The sequence below is a fragment of the Triticum dicoccoides genome, chromosome 5A (assembly GCF_002162155.2).
Source record: "Triticum dicoccoides isolate Atlit2015 ecotype Zavitan chromosome 5A, WEW_v2.0, whole genome shotgun sequence".
In the NCBI taxonomy this organism is placed as follows: domain Eukaryota; kingdom Viridiplantae; phylum Streptophyta; class Magnoliopsida; order Poales; family Poaceae; genus Triticum; species Triticum dicoccoides.
This window is the reverse complement of record NC_041388.1, coordinates 164449213-164475114: the sequence shown is the minus strand read 5'-3', so window position 1 is coordinate 164475114 and position 25902 is coordinate 164449213. Positions and strand designations below refer to the sequence as shown.

The following is a 25902-nucleotide window of genomic DNA, read 5'->3' as shown; positions in this document are numbered from 1 at the left end:
CTCCCCTCGAGCGCCTCACCGAAATCTAAGCCACGGACGGGATGCGGCGAAGCCTCACCGGTGAGCGGCGGCAAGGCCTCCAGCTCTTCTATCTCTCTCTCTCTCAGTGAAGATGACGGGGATGGGGAAAAGAAGCCCAGAAGGAAAAAGTGATGGGGGGAGAGGATAAGCCGTTCAGGCCGAGGAGTTTACGGTGATAAGAAGAGCAAATACAAATATTACTTACTTTCACGGTGACTATCAACCTTACCATCTCATTGGTCTTACTTTCACAGTGATTATCAAGTGTACTGTTATGTCGACCTAAATATTTTTTTATCTTGGCAATAGGAATTCTGGAAACTTCAAATTACACCACCCTTGCATTCAACCCGGATCATACTGCAGCACGCGGACTTCATGGTGAGTAATTATGACTTATTATCAACTACAATCAATTACTTACGATTGTTATTAACATATGTACACAAAGTTTAAATATTATTAAATGCAACATTTATAATATATATTTTTGCAGATATTCGCCAGAAAATAATAGGTGGGTTAATTGATATGAAGTTTGTTTAGCAATTTATTGAGTGGAGGTGGGCTTTCCTAGCAAGCGAGTTGTCTACAAAGGATCCCCGTCACAGAATGTATATAAAGAAAGCTCAGTGCATGTACTATAGATAGTATACATTGGTTATGTCTATTACGCATGATTGTGTGTTTCTATTTGTAAGTGTAGTTATCACGTACTCGGTTTGTATCTACTATGTAGGTGACTGTTTCGTCGTATTTGTTTGTGTCTATGGTGTTTTAAGGGATGTGCTAATTTCACGGATGATTTAGTTATTATTTACATTTAAAAACAAGTTTGTCCATGTTCAAGGATTTTGAATTACCTTTGACATTGTTTTTTGTCAAAATATTTTCTGTAGAAAGCACTCATTTAAAATATCCAAGTCCATGCTATCACTTTGTCGAGTAATCTTTTCACATCACACTTCGTATTTCGTGTGTCCGTGGCAACGCACGAGCATTCAACTAGTCCAAATTAAAAGTATCATGCCTTAAATCTGAGTGGCTGAGAAGGCCTGCCCCGTTTCTTTGCTACCGTCACCATTTTCCTTCTCTTTTTACAAGACTAAGTCATGATCGGATAAAAAGTGTTATGGTCGAACATGTGCGGTCTGGATCGGTAACTTTACGACAATCACGTCTCTTTTGGCCAAAGTATACAGATTCTTATGAAAAACACACACACGCGCACACACATATATATTGCTAAGTTTTCTTTCTCATGCCTCCATTGTAGCGCGTCTTGGGCAAACCTTGTTGCCGCCTCTGAGTCAGTGCCTTAGCGAAACAAACTTATTGAAATCTAGAAACCCGTAGAACCAGTGGTTATAAAGTAATCGATGTATATCTGAAGAGATGGCGGTTGCAATCTGGTAGGCCTACTGCCTCACAAAAGAAACGAGGTCAATCGGCCGCCGCCTATCTCCTAGGTCATGAGAGCGAGGGAGGAGGAGGACATGTGGCGCTAGGTTGCCACGATCATGTCATGGAAGTTTATTTGGGCACTCCCATTGCTTACATCTTTGTACATTTCATAAGTAAAAATCTCATGCGGCACCTTATTTAATGAGAAAAAGGAGAGCAACTATATTTTAGTGGGCCCTAATAGGGAGCAGACGTTCTGTACAGGACAACCCTGACGCACAGAACCACTGTTTTCCTCGGGAAGACTCATTCGAGCAGACAACACAACTACAGTGTTCTCTCCAAAAACTGCTCCTATGAAGGTTCAGGAATCATGCTATAACAAAGAGATTTGCCATGCTAACAAAAAAATTGTCATGTTACTAAAGAAAACTACCATGCGTTTTAGGAATTTTGTCATGGTGTAACATCAATCATTGCTATGTGTTTCAGATATTTTTTCCATGGAGGGGCGCTGTTAATTTGCTATGCTACAGCACGTCGAATTGACATGCTTTGTCAGATACATACTTCCAGTAATTGCGAGTATATTTAGGGGAGTGCCATGATGCACATGGGGTCAATTCACATGGGAGAGTGGTCATTCACATGGGAGAGTGCATGAGAGCCAACAGTGTACCCCACGAAGATTACCGCGTGTCACCGCATTAAGATTTGCACATGGAATCAGACACACCAGAGAGCGTTTCACAGAAAACCCGCTCCTAAGAAACGTCAGCTCCATAACATTTTTGAATTTAATCTAGATATAAATCTTAGCAAATCTAAGATGATTCATAAATTCTCTCGCAAAAGAAATTAAATGAGAATTAATTTAGATAGTCTTAAGATATAGTACAACACTTAATATATAGTGTACTGTGACTGATATATCTAAACATTTATCTAATGTCATTAGATATAACTTCATATATACTAATGCACTGAAACTGCCCATAGTACTAACATTCCATATTCATTGCACACTGAGTCGCTACACCTAACCAATGCCAATGTGCAGACTTATCACACCCAATTATTGAAACATCAAGTTCAACAATTGATCCATCGACTACATGCCATGGCTGATTCAATAAATGTGATGTCGACTACTGAAGCATTCTCCTCCTACTAGCTGGATGGAAAGATTTTGATGCGAGATATGTGTTTTTCTATCTTGGATTTCTTGGTTTGACAAATATGGATGGTCTTATATTCAACAAAAAGAAAATTATCCTTAATATAAAAAAGTAACGTGGACAACAAGGATCGTAGTGCCTAAAGGTAAATGGGTAGAGGGTCTACAATTATATGTATACTTGACTGGCCATCACCTCTGCGATTATTAGAAGTAATATATTGTTTATTTTCAAAAAGAAAAGGAGTTATATACTACTCCCTCCGTAAAGAAATATAAAAGCGTTTACATCACTGCCTTAGTGATCTAAACGCTCTTATATTTCTTTACAGAGGGAGTATTTTTTTTACCTTAATTTTTCATGGACATGCGCCCACTGTATTTGGTTGCCACTCAGGCATCGCTTTGTCGAATTTCCCAACGTCCTTTTTCCCTTCCCCTGCTTGATTCAGAAGAATTATAAATTTCGTCTGATTGAGCTATGTACAGAGTTTTCCTTAGGTTTTTCCGTAACCATATGACAATGTCTTTGATTAAGGATGTAAGTGGGTAATATGCCGTCAAACCTTCATATAGTACGTATATCCTAAACTCACATATATGTTAACTAGTTAATATGTACGTGCGTTCTAAAGGAAGACATAAACATTCTATCGCTTCCATCAAATATTTAGCGTGCACCCACCCAATCTGCATCCAATCCAAACCTTGTAGTTATTGCATAAAAAGGAATGTCTCAAATGACTCTACATAATCCCATCAATAATGCAGTGTTGCATAAACTGGCACGGTTTTTTTAGAGAATGTCGCCATAACTTACTTTATTAATTTAGCAAAATAGTTACATCGTTCACTAAAGCATTAAGAAAATATGGGTGGACGAACCAACTTGTGGTTGGATGGTTAGGAGAACGGTTGTTGGCGAACGAAGCATGAAAATAAAAAAAAATCCTACGAACACTCAAGATCTATCTAGGAGAAGCATAACAACAAAATGGGAGAGTGTGTCTACGTACCCTCGTAGACCGAAAGCGGAAGCGTATATAACGCGGTTGATGTAGTCGTACTCTCCGCGATCTGATCATGATCCAATCGATCTACTGCCGAACGGACGGCACCTTCGAGTTTAGCACACGTGCAGCTTGATGACGTCTCATCCTCCCTGATCTAGCAAGAGAAGGCGGAGAAGTAGATGGGATCACAACCAGCATGACGGCCTGGAGGTGATGATGGTGGTGGAGCGTCGACAGCGCCTTCGCTAAGCGTCATCGGGACGAGGCGGCGGTGTAATGGGAGAGAGGGGCGCCCAGGGGCTGGTGTGTTGATCCATGGATCTCTCCTCTTCTGGTGCGCCCCCTCCCCTCTATTTATATAGGTGGAGGGACTTGGAGTCCAGCCCTTCTTATGTTAGGACTAGCGCCTGGAGGGAGAGGACTTGCACTCCAAGTCCAATTATATTCCTACTAGGACTCTCTTTTTTCCCTTCCCTAGCCGCATGGGCTTCTACCTTCCCTCAGCCCATGCCATCCCTTGGGACGTGGTGGAGCTCTTGGTGAACTTCTGAACTCCTCCGGAAGTTTCTAGAACCTTCTGGAAGCTTCCCCGTACAATACCGAAAAAACTGAAACTTTTTCCGGAACCCAAAACATGACTTCCCATATGTAAATCTTTACCCCTCGATCATTCCGAAACTCCTCGTGATGTTCATGATCTCATTCGGGACTTCAAACAACATTGGTTACCAACATGCATACCCCAATATTACTCTAGCGTCACCGAACGTTAAGCGCGCGAACCCTATGGGTTTGAAAATCATGTAGACATGACCGAGACACCTCTCTGGTCAATAACCAATAGCGGAACCTGGATGCCCATATTGGTTCCTACATATTCCACGAAGATATTTATCGGTTGAACCACGATGTCAAGGATTCAGTTAATCCCGTATACAATCCCCTTTGTCCGACGATGTGTTACTTGCCCGAGATTCGATCGTCGGTATCTTCATACGTAGTTCAATATCGTTACCGATAAATCTATTTACTCGTTCTGTAATACAAGATCTCGTGACTAACTCATTAGTCACATTGTGTGCAAGCTCTTTATGATGTTGTATTACCGAGAGGGCCCAGAGATATCTCTCCGTCATACGGAGTGACAAATCCCAGTCTTGATTCGTGCCAACCCAACAGACACCTTTGGAGATACTTGTAGAGCACCTTTAAGATCACCCAGTTACGAATTGACGTTTGGATACACACTAAGTATTCCTCTAGTGTCAGGGAGTTGCACGATATCATGGTCTTAGGAATATATACTTGACATGAAGAAAGCTATAGCAATAAACTGATATGATCAAATGCTAAGCTTACGGTTAGGTCTTGTCCATCACATCATTCTTCTAATGATATGACCCAGTTATCAAATGACAACCCATGTCTATGATTAGAAAACCTTAACCATCTTTGACAATGAGCTAGTCTAGTAGAGGCTCACTAGAGACATGGTATGTGTTTATGTATTCACACATGTATTTAAGTTTCCGGTCAATACAGTTCCAACATGAATAATAAACCTTTATCATGAACAAGGAAATATGATAGTAACCAATTTATTATTGCCTCTAGGGCATATTTCCGACAACAGTGGTATCTCCATCCCACTAGAATTCAAGTCCTGGATTTAATATTGATGTTCACATTTTCTTGGATTTATTTCAGTCCTTCCAGCAATGTGCATTCAGTGGGAGGAGACGTTCCATCAATTATGAAGGCGTTTGTGGAGAATTCACCAAACTCAAGATAATGTGCCGGCTCAGTATCTTGGAGGTGCTCATAGGGTTAGGGTGTGCGTGTGTGCGTTTATATGGGGAGTGTATGTGCGTATGTATGAGCATCTATGTTTGTACTATGTTCAGAAAAATATGGGTGGTTCATCAACCTAATTACAAGATAACTCATGATCATACACATATTTGGCTACATAATGGGCAACTCCATTGGATTCTCTTAAACAGTGTAAGAATTCAATATTCCCTATCATCCCTGTCGCAACAAAGCAATCGACAAAAATGGCAGTTGGTTCATCCCAAATTTTTGTCGTGTCGTGCATATGCATTAACAACCTCCACAACATCGGGTTCGATCTGGATCATATGGAATCCCATGGTGTTTGCTAGGTCCAGGTTGTTCTTCATCGCTATTGTTTCAACAGTTTCTGCATTAGAAACATATGGTATTGTGGCACAAGAAGCCGCCAGGAAGGTGTTGTTCCTGTCCCGAGCTACAGCTCTGGTAGTTCTCCTTCTTTCTTCTACATGAAAGATGCACCAAATTTTTTTTAATGAATTCTAATGGAGGTTTCTTCTAAACTCGATCTAGGCGAAGAGCGGCTCTCGAGCCATGAGATTGTGCACGTTGTAAATTAGCACAAATGATTTGGACTGAGATTGCACTTCTTGTGATGGAGGGGGGAGGGGGTACACCTTCACCATGAGTTTGTCTTTGTCATAACCTCCAAAGATACCAAATGCGGCATCTATTCCTTCGCTCGGTCTGATGCTAGGCATATACAATAGAGACGAATTAGGTAACCTAAGAAGATATTCCAGCACCACAAAACCAAATCTATCCAATCGACAAACATCTATGATAATATGCGATATACCAAGGAGACGCCACATTCTACTGCTCAACCACGACTAGACAAGAAATAGAAGATGTATTCGGCTTCTTCATGACTTATTAGACATTGTCCATCGGTTCCAATCTGTTCATTGCCAAAATGCACTTCAACAGGATCGGTTCATGAAGTGCCCTCCAACAAATGAATTTTACCTTGCCGGTATTTTTATTTTTCATAAAATACTCCAGGCCAGGTTAGGCATAGATGGTGTTGTGACATGCACCAAAGATCTAGAGTTGAACTGATGCTGCCATTCAAAGTGGTATGCCGAACTAATTGAGAAGTAATCATTACTGTTTTCATGTCAAATGAAGTCCTCGAAAGTGTTATGGCACAAAGAGATACATATTATGGTATAGCCCAGTGGTGCGTCACCTCTCTAGTTGTCCGCCTAAGTAGACTGGCCTGAAGTCCCTAGGCCGGTTTTCTCCTTGGTTCTTCATTGCATGACATGTTACAACATTTGACTGTAAGACGTCGTGCAATGTTTGGTTTCTATTGCATCGAGACATGATGTTTGTGTTTTCTTGAGGAGGAAAAAGAACTCATATTGTTTTGCATGTTTAACCCTTTTCATATTTGTTAAAATGCCTTGAGGTAAGGGGATTTGGGAAAACTTGGTGTGATTGGATGAAGAAGATTCTCCAAAATGGCACGGTTTGTGTCAAGTTAAACAACACTATGGGCTCGTACTTCCAAAGTTTCAAAGGGGTAAGGCAGGGGGACCTGGTGTCTCCTTTTTTGTTTGACATAGCTGTTGAGTGCTTGTGTAAGATGGTGTTGCAGGCACAAAAAGACTAATTGTTTGTTGGTCTGGCTGCAGATCTGATAGAGAATGGAGTGGCCATCTTGCAATACGCGGATGACATAGTCCTGTGTATTGAAAATGATCAGAAAAGGCTCTAAACTTGGAATTACTCCTTTATATGTTCGAAGTCATGTCTCGTTTGAAGATTAACAACCAGAAGAGTGGAATTCTTTGTGTTGGAGGGGATGACAATATCCTGAAGACATATGCTGCAATTTTTGCTAGATTGGTCATTTTCCTATGAAATATTTGGGGGTTCCTGTGAGTTACTCCTCCTTGCGAGGGGCGGACTGGGACTTTTTAGAGGCCAAAAATATTAAAAGATGTGATTCTGGTTTGGGGGGTAATGCTTCCTCAGGAGGGAGGTTGACTTTATTAAAATGTTAATGTCTCCAGCATTGCATATTACTATATGTCTATGTTCCTACTATCTAAAACCATTATAAATAGACTGGATAAACATATGAGGAGATTCTTTTGGCAGGTGTCCAAGAACATAAAACGTTACTACTTAGTCAGATGGTCTCGGATCTGTAGATCAAAAGAAAAAAGGGGTTTGGGTGTGAAAGATCTCCATAAGCAAAATTTAAGTCTGCTTGCTAAATGGTGGTGGAAGCTTGAAACTGAAAACGACCTCTGACAAGAGATTATCAAAGCCAAGTATTTTGGTAGGGCTATAGTAGCCTCTGTTAAGATCAAAATGAACGATTCCCCTTGTTGGAAAGCTATCATGAAGGTCAAAGACTTGTATATGGCCGGGAGACGGGTAATCATCCGTTCTGGTGATGTTGCCAGGTTGTGGATGAATCCTACTGGGGATCAAATGCCTTTTGTGAATCAATTCCCCCATTTGTTTTTGATATGTAACTTCCGTGAATGCACTGTGGATGCATGTATGGAGGCTGACCCCTTATCCTTTTTTAGAAGGAGATTAAGTTCTGATTTAAATGAGCAATGGAAGATGATGGTTGATATTGCCAAAAAAAGTTGTATTTCTAAGGAAACAGATAGTATCAAATGGGCTTTGGGTCCTAAATCATCTTTCACAACTAGATCGGCGTACTCTTTTCTGGAGAGAAATATCACAAGTTGTGACTATAGATGGATATGGAAAACTGGCATTCCCCTGAAGATTAAGATCTTTATGCAGCAGCTGTCTCGGGATTCAATTCTAACTAGAGATGTGATGAAACATAAGGGGTGGAAGGGGGACGCTAAATGTTCATTCTGTGGGGATTGAGAGACTGCCCAACATCTTTTCTTTACTTGCTCTGTTGCTAGGGTAACCTGGAGAACGACCGCATGTATGTTTGGCACTGATAAGTGTCCAGACAATATGTGGCAAGCTTACTCTTGGTGTTACACTTTCTTTCCAAAAAGGGAGACTTTCTATACTGTTGGTATTGCCGTGCTATGTTGGGCAATTTGATCTTGTCGTAATAGAGCTACGTTTGAATTTAAGCCTCTCAAATCTCCTTTTGAGTGCATCTTTTCTGCTTGTGCTCTTCTATGCTATTGGGCAGGTTTGTTGAGGCAGGAGAACACGGTGGATCTATGAGCCGGGGTGGACATGCCGAAGAACAACGCGTTGAGACTGATACGTATTTGTGCTGCAAGCCAAAGCGAGAAGGTACGCTGAAAGAGATGGCGATGTCTTCCTCTTCCGCATTACTAGCGTTGCTCTTTGTTCCCTTTGTGGAAACTTTATCTTTTGATGCTCATATGTGAGTAGTGGCTGGTTAGCCTTTGTTGATGGGCTTGGTCGTAAACTGTTATGGTATAAAATTTAATAGTGTCGTCAGGTTTTCGCCCCGAAGTGGATAATCTCGATTGCGAGTGCTCACAGTGAGTTTCCCAACGATGCTTGAACTCGTTCTCCCCTCTCCCGTCTCATTCTATGGACCTATGTATTTTCGTTATGTCGCAGTAATGGAAAGGGGTTATGCCTGGTTAAAAAAAACGTTGCTTTTGTGCAGAAACTGAAAAGTTACTTCCTCTGTATCATAATATAAGTTTTCTATACTAGTGTATAGTGTCAAAAACACTCTTATATTATAAGACGGATGGAATACATGTCAAAAACAAAAATCACCGAAGAATGAGAAAGCAAAGCTTAGACATTTTTTTTGACCTGATAGCTTGAGCTCCCACAAATTATTTTGTGAAAGACGCGAAACAAAGAACAAAAAATCCAATTTCCCTCCGTCTCTTCTTCCTTCCTTCCTTCAGCTTCAGGAACAAAAGGTCAAGGGTAGCCCAAAACCAGAACCTCCAACCGAAGTCAACGCCAGGAACCAAGACGGGGATCAAACCAATCCCTTCCGTTTCTCTTTCTCTCTCTCTCTCTCTCTCTCCCGAGCCTCCCGCGACCATGTCCGCGCGCCCGCCCCCGCCGCCGCGCCCGCGTCTGTCCCTGCCCCCGCGCTCCACCGGGGAGTCGCTCTTCTCCGGCACCGGCGACGCCAGCCCCGGCCCGCTCACCCTCGCCTCCGCGCTCTTCCCCTCCGACGCCGACGCCGACGCCGCCGCCGGCGGCGGCGGCAGCGGCGCCTCGTCTGGCGCGGGGGCCACCAGCTTCACCCAGCTCCTCATCGGCTCCCTCTCGCAACCGCCTCCGCATCAGCATCAGCAGCAGCAGCAGGAGAGAGGGAGAGGCGGGGTCGCCAGGGCAGGGCCGGCGCTGTCTGTGGCACCGCCGGCCGGGGCAGCTGTTTTCACCGTGCCTCCCGGCCTCAGCCCCTCCGGCTTTTTCGACTCCCCCGGCCTAATCTTCTCGCCGGCCATGGTACATACTCCAGTTCATACACTTTTGCTGCCGATATTGGATTTTTAGCTCTTGGTTCCTCCCTCTCCGAGGCTAATGGCCTTCACTACAGCAGGTTCTTAGATTGTACTAAGTCGTAAAGCATGTTTCCCGTTCATTGCCTTGTAGAGCTGTTAATTCGACCTTGATCGGCGTCGTCAGTTCGTTAAGCTTCCCATTCATTTCTTCTGTCATGACGTGAGTGCAAATCTGAGAATTCTGTACTGATCTTCCATGGTGTTTTAAGATACTACTACCTCCTTCCTACAATATAAGATCATTTTAGCTTGAAAAATGATCTTATATTGTGGGAAGGAGGTAGTAGTATGTATTAGGGAATCTGGAGCTTCTAGATGTGACAATTTTACATTTGCTCTACTACTTTTGGTGAGGTGGCAACATGCAGTTTACTTATCTGCCCCATATAGATAATGCATAAAGGTGCTTTACCTTATATTTGCGGCACTCTGGTGCAGTGAAGAACCTTAACCTGCAAATGAGAGATAATGATTCGTCACATTTCTGTGCCAGTATCAATAATTGTACTACTAGCCTATCCCCAGTATGATGCAATTACAAGTTGGCATGATAGGTTGATACTTGATACCGATGGGACAAGACAAAGTCCCGGTGAGACGTCATCGTTAGCTTCTAGCTTTTGATGGTCCTAACCTGTTGATAACTGATAGGATCCTTCCAGTGATTATATTAATCGCCCATTTTTCTTGGAGAGTAGAGCCATTGTCGTAGCACGGGTACTCCATATATTTAGTGTTCGTTGTTCACAATGGCTGACGCGGGTTGAGTGTAGTTGTTCCATTTGGACGTTGTGTACTTCAAATTTTAGCTTTTTTTGTACAAGTTCTCAGTTTAGCACATTCACTGTCAGCATGATATATAATTCACCATTTCATCGTGAAGAACAGTCAACTCTTATATCATTTCATTCTGCACTTTCCTCATGTCTGGAGTATCAGTTTTAGTTGTCAATAAAAAAAATCGATATTTTACTTAATTTTACAGGGGGGTTTCGGCATGTCGCATCAACAGGCTCTTGCCCAAGTCACAGCCCAAGCAAGCCATTCTCCACTCAGAATGTTTGATCACACTGAACAGCCATCGTTTTCAGCAGCTGCAACGTCATCTGGAGCTCTACAGAATATGAGCTCTGCAGCCAATGTGGCTGAGATGTCAGAGATGGCGACAACCATATCGAACAATGAGCATGCAGCCTTCCAATCTGCTGAGGCTTCTCACAGGTACCAAGTTCCTGCCCCAGTTGATAAACCTGCTGATGATGGCTATAATTGGCGGAAGTATGGTCAGAAGGTGGTGAAGGGCAGTGATTGCCCAAGGAGCTACTACAAATGTACTCATCCCAGTTGTCCTGTGAAGAAAAAAGTAGAGCACGCAGAAGATGGCCAAATATCTGAAATAATATATAAGGGAAAACACAATCACCAACGTCCACCAAATAAACGGGCAAAAGATGGCAGCTCTTCAGCAGCCGAGCAAAATGAACAATCCAATGACACAGCATCTGGTTTGTCAGGTGTTAGGAGAGATCAGGAAGCTGTATATGGAATGTCTGAGCAATTATCTGGTCTAAGTGATGGAGATGATAAGGATGATGGTGAATCTCGGCCAAATGAAGTTGATGATAGAGAGAATGACTGCAAAAGAAGGTGCCTTTAGCTGACAATTACCACTCCACTCTTTGATTAGATAGTTGCGTTATTAAAATTAATTCCTCTATTGTGTAGGAATATACAAATTTCTTCACAGAAGGCCCTGACAGAGTCTAAGATCATTGTACAAACAACCAGTGAGGTTGACCTTTTGGATGATGGTTATAGATGGCGCAAGTATGGGCAGAAGGTGGTCAAAGGAAATCCTCATCCAAGGTTTTTCCTTACACTCTTGACTGTTAGTTGTTTACTGAAATAATATATAGCCCATAAATCATGACCCACTTTAGTCAAAAAGAAAAATCACAACCCATGGGCCATGCACACTACTAATTCAACTTCACGTGTTCTGCTATTTGAGGTATTCATCGCCTATATTAGTCAAATTTGAACTAAAACCACGACAAGTATTATGGAACGGAGGGAGTATTATATATGATCCGATGCATGCCTTTAGAAATTTTAGGTTATTTATTTTTGTCCGACGTTGCATGCTTTATTTACCCAAACAAGTTGGAAGGTATGCAACACAAGTTCACTTCACTAAAGCAAGAATTCACACCTCATTTAATGTAGCATGATTCCTTAATCATTTTTACTAGTTATTACCTGAAGGCACATCACTAGAATAGACTTCTGATGCTGTCGATACCTAAAATGAGTATAGCCAGAAATGTTAAAGTAAAAAACAGGTTATGCAATGCTACATCAGCAATGTGTACATAAGAGAAAAGGATAAAAAGGAGTGTAATGTGTACATAAGAGAAACAGGTCATGTGCAATGTTCACATCACCATTTCGAAGTCCGTGTGGCACCATCTGTTCTCTTCTCTCCTCCCACGTCCCTCTTGTGGTGCAGCGACCAGTTTGACGGTGGTGCGGGGTCTTACATCCGCTGGAGCATCTTCAGAATAGAAGGAAGGGGGTGGTCGCAGTCTGCCAGAGTTGTAGGACATGAGTTCAAATTGACGCTACACTGCTGCAGTTGATGATGTCATTGTCTACATGTGATGCTACGTGGTAAAAATCGGCTACATGGCTGCTGTGTAGGCACACTATGTTCCATTTGTCCATGTCAGTAACACCATAGGTCTAAAACCAAGCTAGGGGGTTAAGTAAATGGTATTGAAGCTTTTGAGGAGTCAGCTGAACCAAAATAAAATATAGACCGGAGTTTTATCCCGTCAACTTCAGTATTTGGGAGTGTAAAGAACTTGCTTGGTCAAAACCTGGGCCAGTGTCAGGCTTTTACCAAATTTGATATGGTTGGTATTATCCTGTTGAGCTCATAGGTTTCATCTTACTCACGGCTCTCCTGAGTAGAAGCACTGCCATTGTTTTCCAGCATTCGTATTGTACTCAGGGCATAACCTCTGCCACAATTAGATTTCATTTAAATACTTGATCATAGGTTTTCTTATTTGTCTTACCCATGCTATTGTAAAATAACAGTGTCAGTTTGTTACTTAAATTGCAAAATAATCCTAATTGCTTCGATGAATTATTTGGCATTTCTGTGATATCTCCAATAGAATGATATCATGGAAAGACCTGAGCTTTACTCAACATCATCATTCCTTACTTTGAGATGATCAGAAATACAGCTCGTGAAATATGTGCTATAAATGTTTGTATACCCCCCAAAAAAGAACAACTGTAGCTGCGCAAAAGGTAGATAACAAAAGTGAAGAGAGAAAGCAAATACAGTAGAAGTCACTGTTCATTGATGTAGTGGATAACAGAAGGCACTCAAAAGTGAAAGGAACATCCTCATGACTTACTCTATTTTTGTGAAATGACATTTTCCCGAAAGGCGAAACAACATCACTGCATCCAAATGTACAATTGTGTCTGAAGCATAATCATTCCTGTAGAAAATACTTTCCTGTTTATGCGCTTCCTGTTGACTTAATCGGACCATTTGGTCATAGGCTAGCTCCATACTCAGTTTACATGCAATGCATGTGGTTAGTGATTTACCTGTTTCATGTTGAACCTACATGATCTCACACTCTCTCTAATTATAGGAGTTACTACAAGTGCACGTTTGCTGGGTGCAATGTTAGGAAGCACATTGAGAGGGCCTCATCAGACCCAAAGGCTGTCATCACAACTTATGAAGGAAAACATAACCATGAACCACCGGTCGGTAGAGGCAGCAACCAGAATGGAGGAAATTCCAACCGGTCACAACAGAAAGGGTCGAATAGCATGTCTAGCAATCAAGCTTCGCATACAAGAACAGACCTCGGCAATGTTAACCAGGGGCAGATCGGGGTCTTGCAGTTTAAAAGGGAAGAATAGACTCTGGAACCTCGCTACTGGTTTGTCGCGGCGACTTCATTCTGTCAAAGGATTGCATGAATTCATATCGCTCCAAACATTAATGCTGTCAAATACTACAACGGTAGCATCATTTGCAGTTTTTCCCAGACACACGGAATTTCAATTTCTCATAGGACACAGCAAAAAACGGAATTGCCAAAATTGACGCAAATGCAGTATAAGACATACCAGCTAGTTAATACTTGTTTATGATTTGTAGATGGGTCAGTTGTATACATGCTCGCTTTGTAACTTTATATATTCCCCAACATGTTCTTGTTTGTATTTGTAATAAGATTAAAAAGGAGAAGTGAATGTACAGATATGCTTTCTTGTATTCTATATATGTTTGTTGTAATAAAATAAAAAGTTATTTCAGGCTCACTTTCTAGCTGAAGGTGCTACCTGTAGACAGGCTCTGAATCTGCTGCAGAAATTCTCTTGCCCCGCAATCATATGAGGTGCTCCCTCCCGCCTTTTCATTCTCAACTTGGGCACTTTTTCTCTTTTTCGTGGCCTGATCAAAAGGAAAATGCTATGTGGGGTATTTCAAAGCATATCGCTGTTTGGCACTGGAACTGTGAGGCACATCGCTGTCAAAATCAGCCAGAAAGTCCTACTCTGGCGCTGCTGCATCTACTCAGAATCTCACGTACGTAGTACTATTTGGTTTGGTTTGGTTGATCTTGAACCGTTGGGAAGAAACATTTTACCCTACCGTAGGCAGTGGTGTCTAATTTGCTTATTTTATTCATTTGGCTTTCTCAACCATGCTTCACGCTAAAGTTTACTTTGCCTAAACGCTTCCTCTCTCCGGCTATACACGAACAACAGACATCCGACTCCAAAGTAAAACATATAAGCTTTTGCCTCCATCTCAAAAATGGAAAGAAAAAAAAAGATGATGCATCACCTAAGCCCTAAAGTAGTAGGACTCGTGCGTGATAGAATCTTCAAGTTCCAAGCTAGGACCTTTTTTCCAAATTTCTGTTGGAAATCAGAGTGTAGTCCTACTTACTAAAAGTATATCATGTCCATTTCTAGCTGGTATGTGTACTGCTACCCTGTCACATCTGGAACTCACTTGAAGGGCAATCTAGGTGGTTAGAATCCGGGGCAATGTCAAGTCCTGCCGGGAGATCATGATTCAGGGAACAAGGATAATTTTGATAATTCATACCGGGATATGAATTTGCCCGGCCCGGTAGAGGTGAAGAACAAGGATAATTTTGCTTCTCCTCCTCACTGTTTGACTTTGCCCTGCGTTAGGGATCAAGATTGGACAATAGTTAGGTATCAAGATTGGACAATAGCATCTTAGAAATGTTGGACTGGTTGGGGAAGCCGTGCTAAAATTGCAACCGAACTGTGGACTCTTAATACTACTCCCTCAGAGATACAACTAATATGAAACGGAGGGAGTACTGCTGTAATACTAATCCTAATAGTAATACTATCTCTCCTTTGCTCTTTTGGCTGTTGTAGGGGAGGAATGGCCGCGCATTTCTCTTCTCTCGCGCCATGAACATCGCTGCGGGGGCCAAGGAGGGCAGGCAGCTCATGACTGGGCTTCACACGGTGGTCGATATCCATTGCCGTGATTGCCTCGAGGTGCTTGGATGGAAATACGAGAGAGCCTACGAAAGAATCCTACAAGTACAAGGAAGGCAAGTTCATATTTGAAAAGGCCAAAGAAGAGCAAGACATTTATAGACAACTGTTCGGGTGTGAATTAGGTTCTTTGCCATTCAGTTATTTGGGCATACCGATTCATCACCGTAAGTTATTCAATAAAGAATGTGTTAAAAGGGAGAGAGGGATTTGATGGAATTGTTGAATTATTGCTTGAGCCTCGTGGGCATATATATAGGAGTACAATGGTCTACTTGAAGTACAATGATCCATTGCCGTGATTGCCTCGAGGTGCTTGGATGGAAATACGAGAGAGCCTATGAAAGAATCCTGCAAGTACAAGGAAGGCAAGTTCATATTTGAAAAGGCCAAGATCATGCACGAGAATTGCTAGTGCTAGTAAACAAAAGATTCAGCCATATTTGTAATTTGTTCTGTCTGTTGATAGACAAAATTATGTTCATTTGTGTGGAAACCATTTTCACACTGATCATAAATGGACGGCTTAACAAACGTGTGATCGTATTTCCCAGATTGTGCTTCAGCATCAAATTAAGTACCAACATAATTAAATGTGAGGTGAACAAAGTCACAGAGCAAGGCCTTTGCAGTCACCTCTCGTTTGGTCATTCCAAAAGTTCAGCTACTTTATCATTAACAAACGGAGTACTAACTTTTAGTGTCACCGTTTGTTAATGTAGCCTAGTCCCCAGGCCCAACCCCGGTGCTCCAATGGCACATAAAGTCCAAGGTCCTTCTATTGGAAGATGTTTTTGTAGCATTGTGGCACTGGGAATCTGCATATGGCAAGTGGCAGTTACCATATTTCCCAGATCTGAGAGCATGGATTGGATTGGGGCCTAGGAAAAAAAGTTACCAAAAAGCTGCTAGTACATATCATTGAGTTTTTTTTACAACTCACTAACCACCAGGCCAGGCCAGCCAAGTTGATGTGGATGTGTAGTGTACAAGTAGAGATGAGTATGCATGCTTGGCCTGTTGCTTTGCTTTGGAATCAAGGCAGGAAGTACTTGAAATGGTAGGGTCAGGATCTTCCTACAAAGTGACCCAAAAACTGTTGGCGACTTTGGGTGGCAGTGTCAGGATGTGGATCTTATCCCTCAGACAATACAGCTATCTGCAGGCGCTGGAGTGGGGTTTTTTTTTTGAAAAAAAAAATCAAATCTGTGTTTCTAAAAATGTCAAGACATGGCATAAATTTGGCACATGTTTGTACTTTTTTTTTTTGAACTTCACATGTTTGTACTTTGATAATTCATGCTGGAAAGCTGCCAGATTGCAGAGTGTTTCATCTAGACAAAAGAAACATTCTTTCTTGACCAACCGGCTGAGATACTGTTTGCTTCAGGTATGTGAAAAGCAGCAGAACAACTAAACTGCCTTGATAATATGAGCGACCAAATGGCATGCTTAGTTTAACCAAACTCTGATGGATAACAAATCTTTATGGTAACCCCAGTTTTTTCCAATTATTTACAGATTGACCTCCTTAGCCATCTGATGGACCTGATGCACCTCCTAATTATACTAACAGCACCTATGTCCCCAGAACCAGCATTAACAAAACGATAAAAAAAAACTAGATTTTAAAAAAATAGCAATGAGCATCACCATCATCATGGGAGGTTTGTGCTCCAGGCTCTCTAGTGATTAAGTAAGACTCTTAAGATATTCATCAGGCAAAGAAATCCCCTTTCTCTTCCAACTCGAGCAGATCACGAGAATAATGGGTGGCCTTGCAGGTCTGGTAGACCATGAAGGTGATGACGGTGTCAAGAACACAGATCATGGAGTGAATGTAGGCGATGAGGAGCCCTTCGCAAACCATGGCCGAGCTTATCCTGCCGTCGATCATGTACAGCTTCATGACTCTGAGCTGGAACAGCCCCTCCACGGCTGTGGTGGCGAGGCTGGCCGGCAGCGCCACGGCGACGGCGGTGGCGGCGTCGCCCCGGACGAGCAGCAGCGCCTTGAGGACCGCGTGGCAGCCGCCCCGGCCCTCGGCGGCCGCGACGACGGTGGCGAGGTTGCAGACGGCGGCGGCGTTGGCGAGCGCGACGGAGTAGACGATGACGCCCACGGCCGAGAGCGCCAGCACGGCCCTGCCGTCGGAGCCCAGCCGCAGCGCCTCCGCGGCATTGAAGGCCGCGAGCAGCGCGGCGAACACGGCCGCGTTGGCGAGCAGGAGCGCCGCGAAGTTGGCGAGCTGCGTCCGCGCCATCGCCGGGTAGCGGCCGCACGACGCGGGAAGCGCCGACAGCTCGTGGCGGCGCTGCTTCCGCGGCGGCGGCGGCGGCGGCGGCTGCATGGCGCGCACGGCGCAGGCCTTGGCGAGGAGCAGGAAGGAGAGGGAGAAGGGCAGGGTGGCAAGGAAGGAGAAGACGGACTGCGACAGCTTGTGATTGAGGAGGAAGAGGAGCTGGGACGCCGGCGGGAAGCCCGCGGCGACGAGGACGCGGCGGAGGCGGAGGGAGAGCGGCGGGAGGAGGGACGCCGCGGGCGAGCGGGAGAGGAGCGTGGCGGCGGAGAAGGGGAGCGCGAGCAGCGCCGCCGCGGAGGCCGCCGGGTGGTAGTGCGAGAAGAAGGCGTGGAGCGCCGCCCTCATGATCTTGGTGGCGCTCCCCATTGCCGCGCTGGCTCCTCGCCGATGGTCTTGGATTGCTTTCAACTTCTTTTTTGTTGAAGATGGTGCTCCTCTGCGGGTGTCCGTGGAGTGGAGGGGTTTGGAGTTGAGGGGTGTGGTTTGAGCGTTTGAATGTGGAGCAGAGAGAATGTGGCATGCATCATGTATCGTTTCTCTCCTGCTGCATGTTGGGTAGGATGTGATATCGCCCACCTGCTGCTCCAACAACTCCTGCGATCTGTGCTTCTATTCAGGAATTCATTTATTTATATTTTACAAATAATAATGATTCTGCTAGTTGGAGTCCCTTATGTCTAAGTCGTTTTCTCACGCAATAGCTATATGTAAGTCGCTTGAATTTAGAAACTTGGGTCAGTCGAATTTCGTGTGAAGGAAAGAACGGCTGAAGGGAAGGAACGAGCTCACCGGAGGGAAGGAAAAAGCTCGCCGGAGAGGCACTCTAGGTCTATCTTAGGGTGGCAGGCAACCCCATTATCTATCATAGGGGTGTAGGCGGGTGGTGCAGGTTCGCCGGACAAAAACTAGCCATCGCCGGGGCTAGAGGGATGGCCGGGGGCGGCGGCAGCACAACGGTGGGCGACGGTTGAGGAGAGGGCGGTCCAGCCGGTGATCCATGGGGACGGTTAGGGAAGAGAAAGATCGAACATAGTGGGAAAGAAGAGAAACAATGTGAAACTATTTCAAGGTTGAAGATGAAGCCCTGGATGTTGGATTCAATTGACATATAAAATTACTCCCTTCGTCCCAAAATATAATAATGTTTTTAACATTATACTAGTGTAAAAAACATTCTTATATTCTAAAACGGAGGAAGTAGTAAGTGTGAGTTTTCAGTAAACGATGATTCCACTTCGATCGATACAGTGCCACGGAGTGCCTAAAAAATGCAAGAAAATGTTGGAGCGGAAAAGTGGATTGCTGGTAGTATTTTACATTTCGTAAAATAAATAGAAAAGCCAAAGCCTCATATTGCAAGGTGATGTGCATAACATTGAGCTCTTCGTACAGTTATGTTGGATTTTCTAACTAGCGCTAGGATCCAGATACTCTTGCGCAGCATCGGGTGCTTCACATCCCTATATGAACGTTTAGTTCAAAAAGTACCGGAAAATTAAATAAAAACCAAGGTTTCCGGATGTGAAACCTGGATGCCCAATCTATTTTCATGTGAAATTTCATGAAAAAATATCAGAAAACATATCCATGGCAAAGAAGACAAAAAGCTCCCTATGTATAGAAAACCATTTGTTTTGATGGATTTTAGTTTGGACTGTATTTTTCTTCCCTACAGATACATTTTCTGGTATTTTTTTTACAAAACTTCATACAGGAGTAGTTTGAGCACCCAAGTTTGAGATCCCAAGATTTCAGATTTATTTGAATTTTCTGGTATTTTTTGAATTTAATTTCCGTACAGGGGAATAGAGCACAGGTGCTTCTGTGTATTTTCCTCTCGCGCAGCTGCTATACTTGGCAACAGATTCAATTGCTGATGTTGTTAAATATTGCGTCACGTAGCCGCCTCTTGACCCAGCCAGCCGCCGCCTCCAAAAAGCTAGGGTAGTCTTCCTCCCGCCGGCGCCGGCTGCGGTCCGTCCCGTCTCCGGTGGTCTTAGGGCCATGGAGGCGGAGTGGATCTTGCCCCTTGCCGGTGGGAGGGCTCTGTTTTTAGATTTTTTTTGAGCTTTGTTAGAGTTTGTGTCCTGTTTAGGAAGGCGAGACGGCGGCGGTTCCCTGAAGATGAAATAAAGGTTTCCCCGCCTAGCCCCCGTTCCGGTGATGCGTCTAGCGTTATCAGTGGGCGTGTGGAGGTGTGTCTCCGGCGGATCTCTCTTTGATGGATTTGCTCGGATATGTTCATCGTTCGTTTTCATTCGCGTGTCTTCAGGTTGGATCCTTTTAATCTGCACTCTTCATCTGCGGCGGTTACTGTTCTGGTGTGTTGGTTTTATGGGGCCTTAGCACGACGACTTCCCGACTGTCTACTACAATAAGGTTTGCCCAGCTCCGGCGAGGGAGGGGCGATGACAGCGGCGCGCCTTCAGCTCGTTTCAGTGCTTGTAGTCATCGCTAGATGGTCTACGAATCTGGATGTAATTTTTATTATTTCTAGTGTTCGTTGTATTATCATGATTGAAAACGAATAGATTGAAAGTTTTCCGCAGAAAAAATATTGCGTCACGTACATAAAAGAGGACAAGGGAATGTGCGTTTGTGGTGAACTGGACCTTTTTGGTAGGACCTGCCAAAAAAGACCAGAAACAGGACACCACATCACAAAATCACCATCTCCTTCTGGTACAAGTGAAGTGAGATATATTATGACGCAACAAGGCGAATTTGCCTTTACCTCACTATGGATCACAAATCCCCATAAATCACGAATTCCCAGTCATGCAAGCCATCACTACACATATGTACGATGTATGTAGTAGAAAAAAAGACGTATTTAAACAGGATTTTGGCGTGAAGATTATAAACACCAGAACAGCACATGCTGCAATGATTGATCATCGTCAATGTGTATGCTACAGTAACACTGCTTTCCATTAATCCATTAATTAGGAAAAAAAGGCAGCCAAAGAAGAATTAGCATCACAAAGAAGTCGTACTTTTAGACCCTAATTGCGACTAATTCACTGAGCTAGTCGTAGTTTAGTGAGTTGATAGTGCCCCTGCCCCTGGCAAATGCCACTGATCAAGGCGATGAAGCCAATTCAGTCTCGCGCACTAGGTAGACTGCATGGGACTGTACCAACGTGCCGCACTACCTGCACTGCCGTGTGGACTACTAATACATACTCCGGAGTACAGAAAATATTTTTAGTTTATAAAGGCGCAAACGGAAAATTAACACGGATATATCAAACCAGTGACCAGTCTTTCTCAAGGGCCACACCAAAAGGCGACCGCCAACTTTGTTTAACTCCTACGCGACCACCATTCACCGACATGTGATCTCTGCCTCCGCGCGCACACACACTAATTATAGTCTAATCGCGCGGCAGCACTATGCTCATATCACAATATCTCTTCTTTTTCCTTTAGACAAAAGAAGGAGCAGGATCATATAAAATCACTTTGGCGCATTCATTAGTCCATTCACCCAGCTGCTAATCATTTGAGCCCAAGCAAAGTAAATCTCTAGAATAACGTTCCAACGACAGATGATTTCCCGTATTACTGTCTGGAGATGATCAACGATGAGTGGCAACTTCAGAGTCAATCTGTTGTGAGTACATGGTAGAGAGGTTTGTTAGCTGTTAATTATAGGTGAGTTGTCCAAGTGCACGAGCCTATGGAAAAGTAGAGCGGCCACTTACCCTTGACAAACAGCGAGCCTTTGGTACCATCCGTAAGCAGGATTTGATTTTAGTACCATGGAAGCTGTTGAGGAGCACAAGGCCGGGAGCATGTGAAGCAGCTCGTCTGTCGAGCGAGCACTCCGTGTTGCTGTTGCCAGCCATCCACATGTCCAGAATGGGGTGAGCAACGGTCAAAGGCATCAACCAACTTCAGAATGTGACGGGCGGTTCGCGTCGACCTGAAGCACAGAATTCTCTCTCCTGGGCTTGATCTGAATTTGTAGCTCGCACAGAGAAATATGTTCCTTCGGTTTACTATCCTGCCAAAGCGCAGTTTCAGATACAATCATAGAGCAGCAAATGCTAGCCGACAGTTTCAGCAGCGCAATCATTAGCGACCCAAAGAGAATGAATGAATCATACCTTAAGGTCCTTGTTGGTGACCCTGGTTATCATGCAGAATTGCTTGGCTTTCAGCTGCAGTCTAAAAAAGGGCAAACAGCATATATATATATATATATATATATATATATATATATATATATAGACTATAGAGAATGGGAAAATGTGATGATCCACCATTCAGGTCTAATATGGTAGGTTAACAGGACTTAAACACAAAGGATGAACGGGAGATAACTAATCACAACCCAAAAACCAGCAGACCATTTACTGCAAATACTAGATGAAGATGTGTTCAGGGAACACGCGTACCATTCTCAAACCAGAATTACGGACCCTCCATACCAGGTTCAGCTAAATATGCTGATACAACTGTCTTCGCTAATACAAAAAAGTGCAACATCTACATAAATCCTATTATTTCTGGAAATGAGGATTGAGGAGCCCAGAGATCTCAAGAAATCCAACACGCTCACGCCCACCAAATATCTTCTTCAGTTTCTCGTCGCAGACTATTATCTTCTTGTTCTCGGGATCCTGCTTGCAAAAACACATAGATTCAGAAGAAAAAAAACTGCTATATGGAAACAGAAGGTATTGCTTGCAAGGTTAACTAGAACTATGACAACCAATTATCTTAGTATGTCTCCTTTTAGTGGCAGCCAATTTCTTTTTTTAGTACCACTCTAGTCTCTTACTGAACAATGAACATGACAAAAATGGTCTTATATAAAAATAAAATAAAAATCAATGACTGGCTTATCTTCTATGGGACAATACAGTTAAACCTCTTCCACAGCAGACAATATTTAATTTTGGTTCCGGTGCTATTAGTACATATACCACATTTCAATCCACAAAGGTAAGTAGTAATACATAAGCAGCATTTGGATCCAAATAGGTAATGTTATGAACTAGGTAATCTGTGAGTGGGGATGAACTGGTCAAGAAAGAACCTGGAAGACTGAACGCACAACGGTGGCCACTTGTTTGTTAAACTAAAGATCTTATAAGTAACTAACAGATAATCCAGGGACAAGCTAATGATAAAGAATAACTAACATGCAGGTCTTCTCCCAGAATGCATCCACAGCAGGTAAGTACACTAATAGTTACAAGAACAATGGCAACTGAGGATAATTTTTTTATGCAGGCCATGAAATTATAAAAGATTGAAGGCCACATCAGAACTTAAAGTTACTAGCAGTGGATGTTCAGTAAGCACGTTCACAGTAATAGCATCTTTGGCTTGTGGTCCAGGCAAATATGGGCCCTGTGTTTGAATATGTGTGTGCGTGGGCAGTTATAATGATTCATACAGCACTGAGACTGGGAGGTTCAACCTTTTAAGTTAAAGCTTGCATTAATGAGGTGGTTTCCTTGAAAATATTATGTGCCTTCTATGTAAACTACATCTGTGCATATGGCATACCTTTACAAGATTGGCAAGAAATACGGATACAGTAATGTTGTGGAAATTCTCTACTAGCACTCTATTTTACTTTTCTATTTGTAGATAGGTTATTAGTTAATCAAGAGGGTTAAATAATGTCATACTGCAATACAGTCTGTATGATAAAGTAGTGTCCCTTTATTTTGCAACAGACATAAAATAAGATTGCAATCCTTTCTGTTATCACTAGTTTCCAAAGTAATGACCGACTCATTTTTCTGTCCTTATTACGGGTAAAAATAATGGTATGAGAACTTCACAGATATTTCGGCACAAGCGAGTGCCCAGTCACAAGCATGCTATCTGCAACTGAGCTACCTACGTGGAAGGTGCTTAGTAGTCAGGCCTATAATGTAACCAAGTGGGGCAATGTGCCACATTCCAAGGTCTTACATGCACAGGTTCCTCATTTTGGGATGTTTCTTTAATAATCTTGCTGCAGGTGTGTGCATGAAATCGATTTTCTGCATGTGCATATTTCAAATTTTAGACCTCATGTGGACCGTGGGTATTTCTCATGTACTCCCTCCGTTCCAAATTACTCGTCGTAGAAATGAATGTATCTAGAACTAAAATACATCTAGATACATCCATTTCTGCGACGAGTAATTCGGAACGGAGGGAGTACCAGATTGCCTGTGCACTAGTAATCCTTAGCAGTTTCTATGTAAACACGAAAGGGAAGTGCCAGCCTTGTAGTTCGCATACATATCAGAGTACACCTTTGAACCTCTTTCCATATTACAGCCAGGGTTTAATATTTCACTGAAATTCGTCATAATACAGACAGGACAAATTCAAACTAAATTTTTGGGTTTCGTAAAAAAAATTCATTTTTCATGAGACCTAAATAATTTCGAACTTACAAATACTCTGGTCATTAGGATGGGCCGATGGGGGCTGTTAGTTTTGGCTGTGTGCGTCTTAGCTATGCATAGGCTAGGTGCTGCTCATCATGCTTTGTATCCGCTTGATGCTATATTATGAGATAATAAAACTGCCCTTTATCGAAAAAATTAGGATGGGGAATGAGTAACTTCCATAGTCAAGTTTAAACCCTGACCACAGTCCGCATTTATGTTCAGAAGATTTGCATCATTTTAAGGTCAATCCTACAGATTTACACAAGGGCGCTGGCCAACGACATAACCAGACAATGAGCTTATTCCCAAATTCAGTGCTTGCATGGTCATCCCTAAATCGAACAAAACAGGCAAATACCCCAAATTTCCCGCCAGCACAGGATTGAAATCTGAGCCCATCGCAACATACAGCATGGGTGGTCCATACTCAATAGTCCCACACAGACCCTCACCCAAGCCCTTCCTATTATTCACTTGACCATAGACAACATTAGTTCCGCATCCTGCTTTTGCCTATACAACATTTCAGGAAAAAACTAGCAAACTACTGAGGCTACAAATCCAACCGAGATATTGAAATACCTTCATCCACAAACCATGAAACTAGATACACAAACAGCACTCCATGAAACATACCGTTAATTATCAAAATCCACGCCGATGGAACAAATAACATCGAAGTTGCAGGCACAAAACTATCATACCTATAGTACCATTTACACCTAATAAACCACTAAAATGGAATTAAACATCAAGGAATGAGAGAGGAGAAGGGAGTGGTTTACCTGGAGGTTGTTTCCCTTGATGTGCGCCCAGATGATCTTGAGCGCCTCTGTCCGGGGCAGCTCCGCCGCGCCTCCGACAAACTCCCTTAGCTCCGGAGAAATCGGCTTAGGCTTCATGATCCCGCTCGCTGCCCTCTTCTTCTTCGGCTTCGGCTTCCCTTCCGCCTCCGCCTCCGCCTCCGCCCCAGCCCCCTCTGCCGCTGCCGCGACAACCCTGACCGCCACGCGCCCGGCCACTGGCGCCCTCAACCGGAACGCGACCACCGAGGCAGAAGCCACGGGCGGGCCACGCCTCAGCGCGGCGGGAAACGCGAGGAGCTCGCCGGAGCGGATGGCCGTCGCCGACATCGCCGGTGGGTGCGCAGCTCAGGGTTTTGGGCGCGGGTTAATGGGGATAGGGTTTGTGGTGGTGGCGAAGTGATGAGGTGCGAGTGAGAGGCCTCGGTGGACTAGTAGAACGGGTGGGGCGCGTGTCAGCCGTCGGATGGGCAATGGGGGAGTGGTCGGACGGCTGGTATTGGCGCAAGCGCGTGCGTTTGAAAACCTTATCCGCTTCGTGGGAGGCAACGGTAGGATAAATCAATAGCGCCAGCGGAGAGCAAATTACACAAGACCACCGTTTTATAGGTTGTCTCCGAAAGGATGATTTGTTGAATCTGTTTCAAGAACGACGACCCAAGAGAAAAAACAGTTTGAATGGGCTGAGGTGTGCCAAGACTTGAAGACCGGTTCAGGGCTATTGACGGTGTTACGACTAGGGAAGTCTCAACACGTCATCGCCCGGTCTGGTGGGTCGGACCAAAGACCCCATGTCGGTTTATCAGTGGACCACATCGAAAGCAGCCAATGGAGTCTGAAAGAAGACTCCCCAAAGACTTGTCGTATAC

At 43.6% G+C, this 25902-nt stretch overlaps 2 protein-coding genes across 2 annotated transcripts; one reads left to right on the top strand and one right to left on the bottom strand.

Annotated features, from left to right (window-relative positions):
• Positions 1-9368: 9368 nt before the first annotated feature.
• Positions 9369-14288, top strand: LOC119300644 (probable WRKY transcription factor 4). The gene is made up of 4 exons (XM_037577546.1): positions 9369-9879; positions 10921-11582; positions 11661-11801; positions 13613-14288. Exons 1-4 carry the CDS (start codon positions 9466-9468, stop codon positions 13887-13889), a joined length of 1494 nt encoding a protein of 497 aa, XP_037433443.1. The 5' UTR covers positions 9369-9465; the 3' UTR covers positions 13890-14288.
• A 7849-nt stretch (positions 14289-22137) lies between these two features.
• On the bottom strand, positions 22138-25452 carry LOC119300643 (protein TRI1-like). Its single transcript, XM_037577545.1, has 2 exons — positions 25016-25452; positions 22138-22451 (listed from the first exon to the last, which is right to left on the bottom strand). Exons 1-2 carry the CDS (start codon positions 25361-25363, stop codon positions 22332-22334), a joined length of 468 nt encoding a protein of 155 aa, XP_037433442.1. The 5' UTR covers positions 25364-25452; the 3' UTR covers positions 22138-22331.
• Positions 25453-25902: the final 450 nt, after the last annotated feature.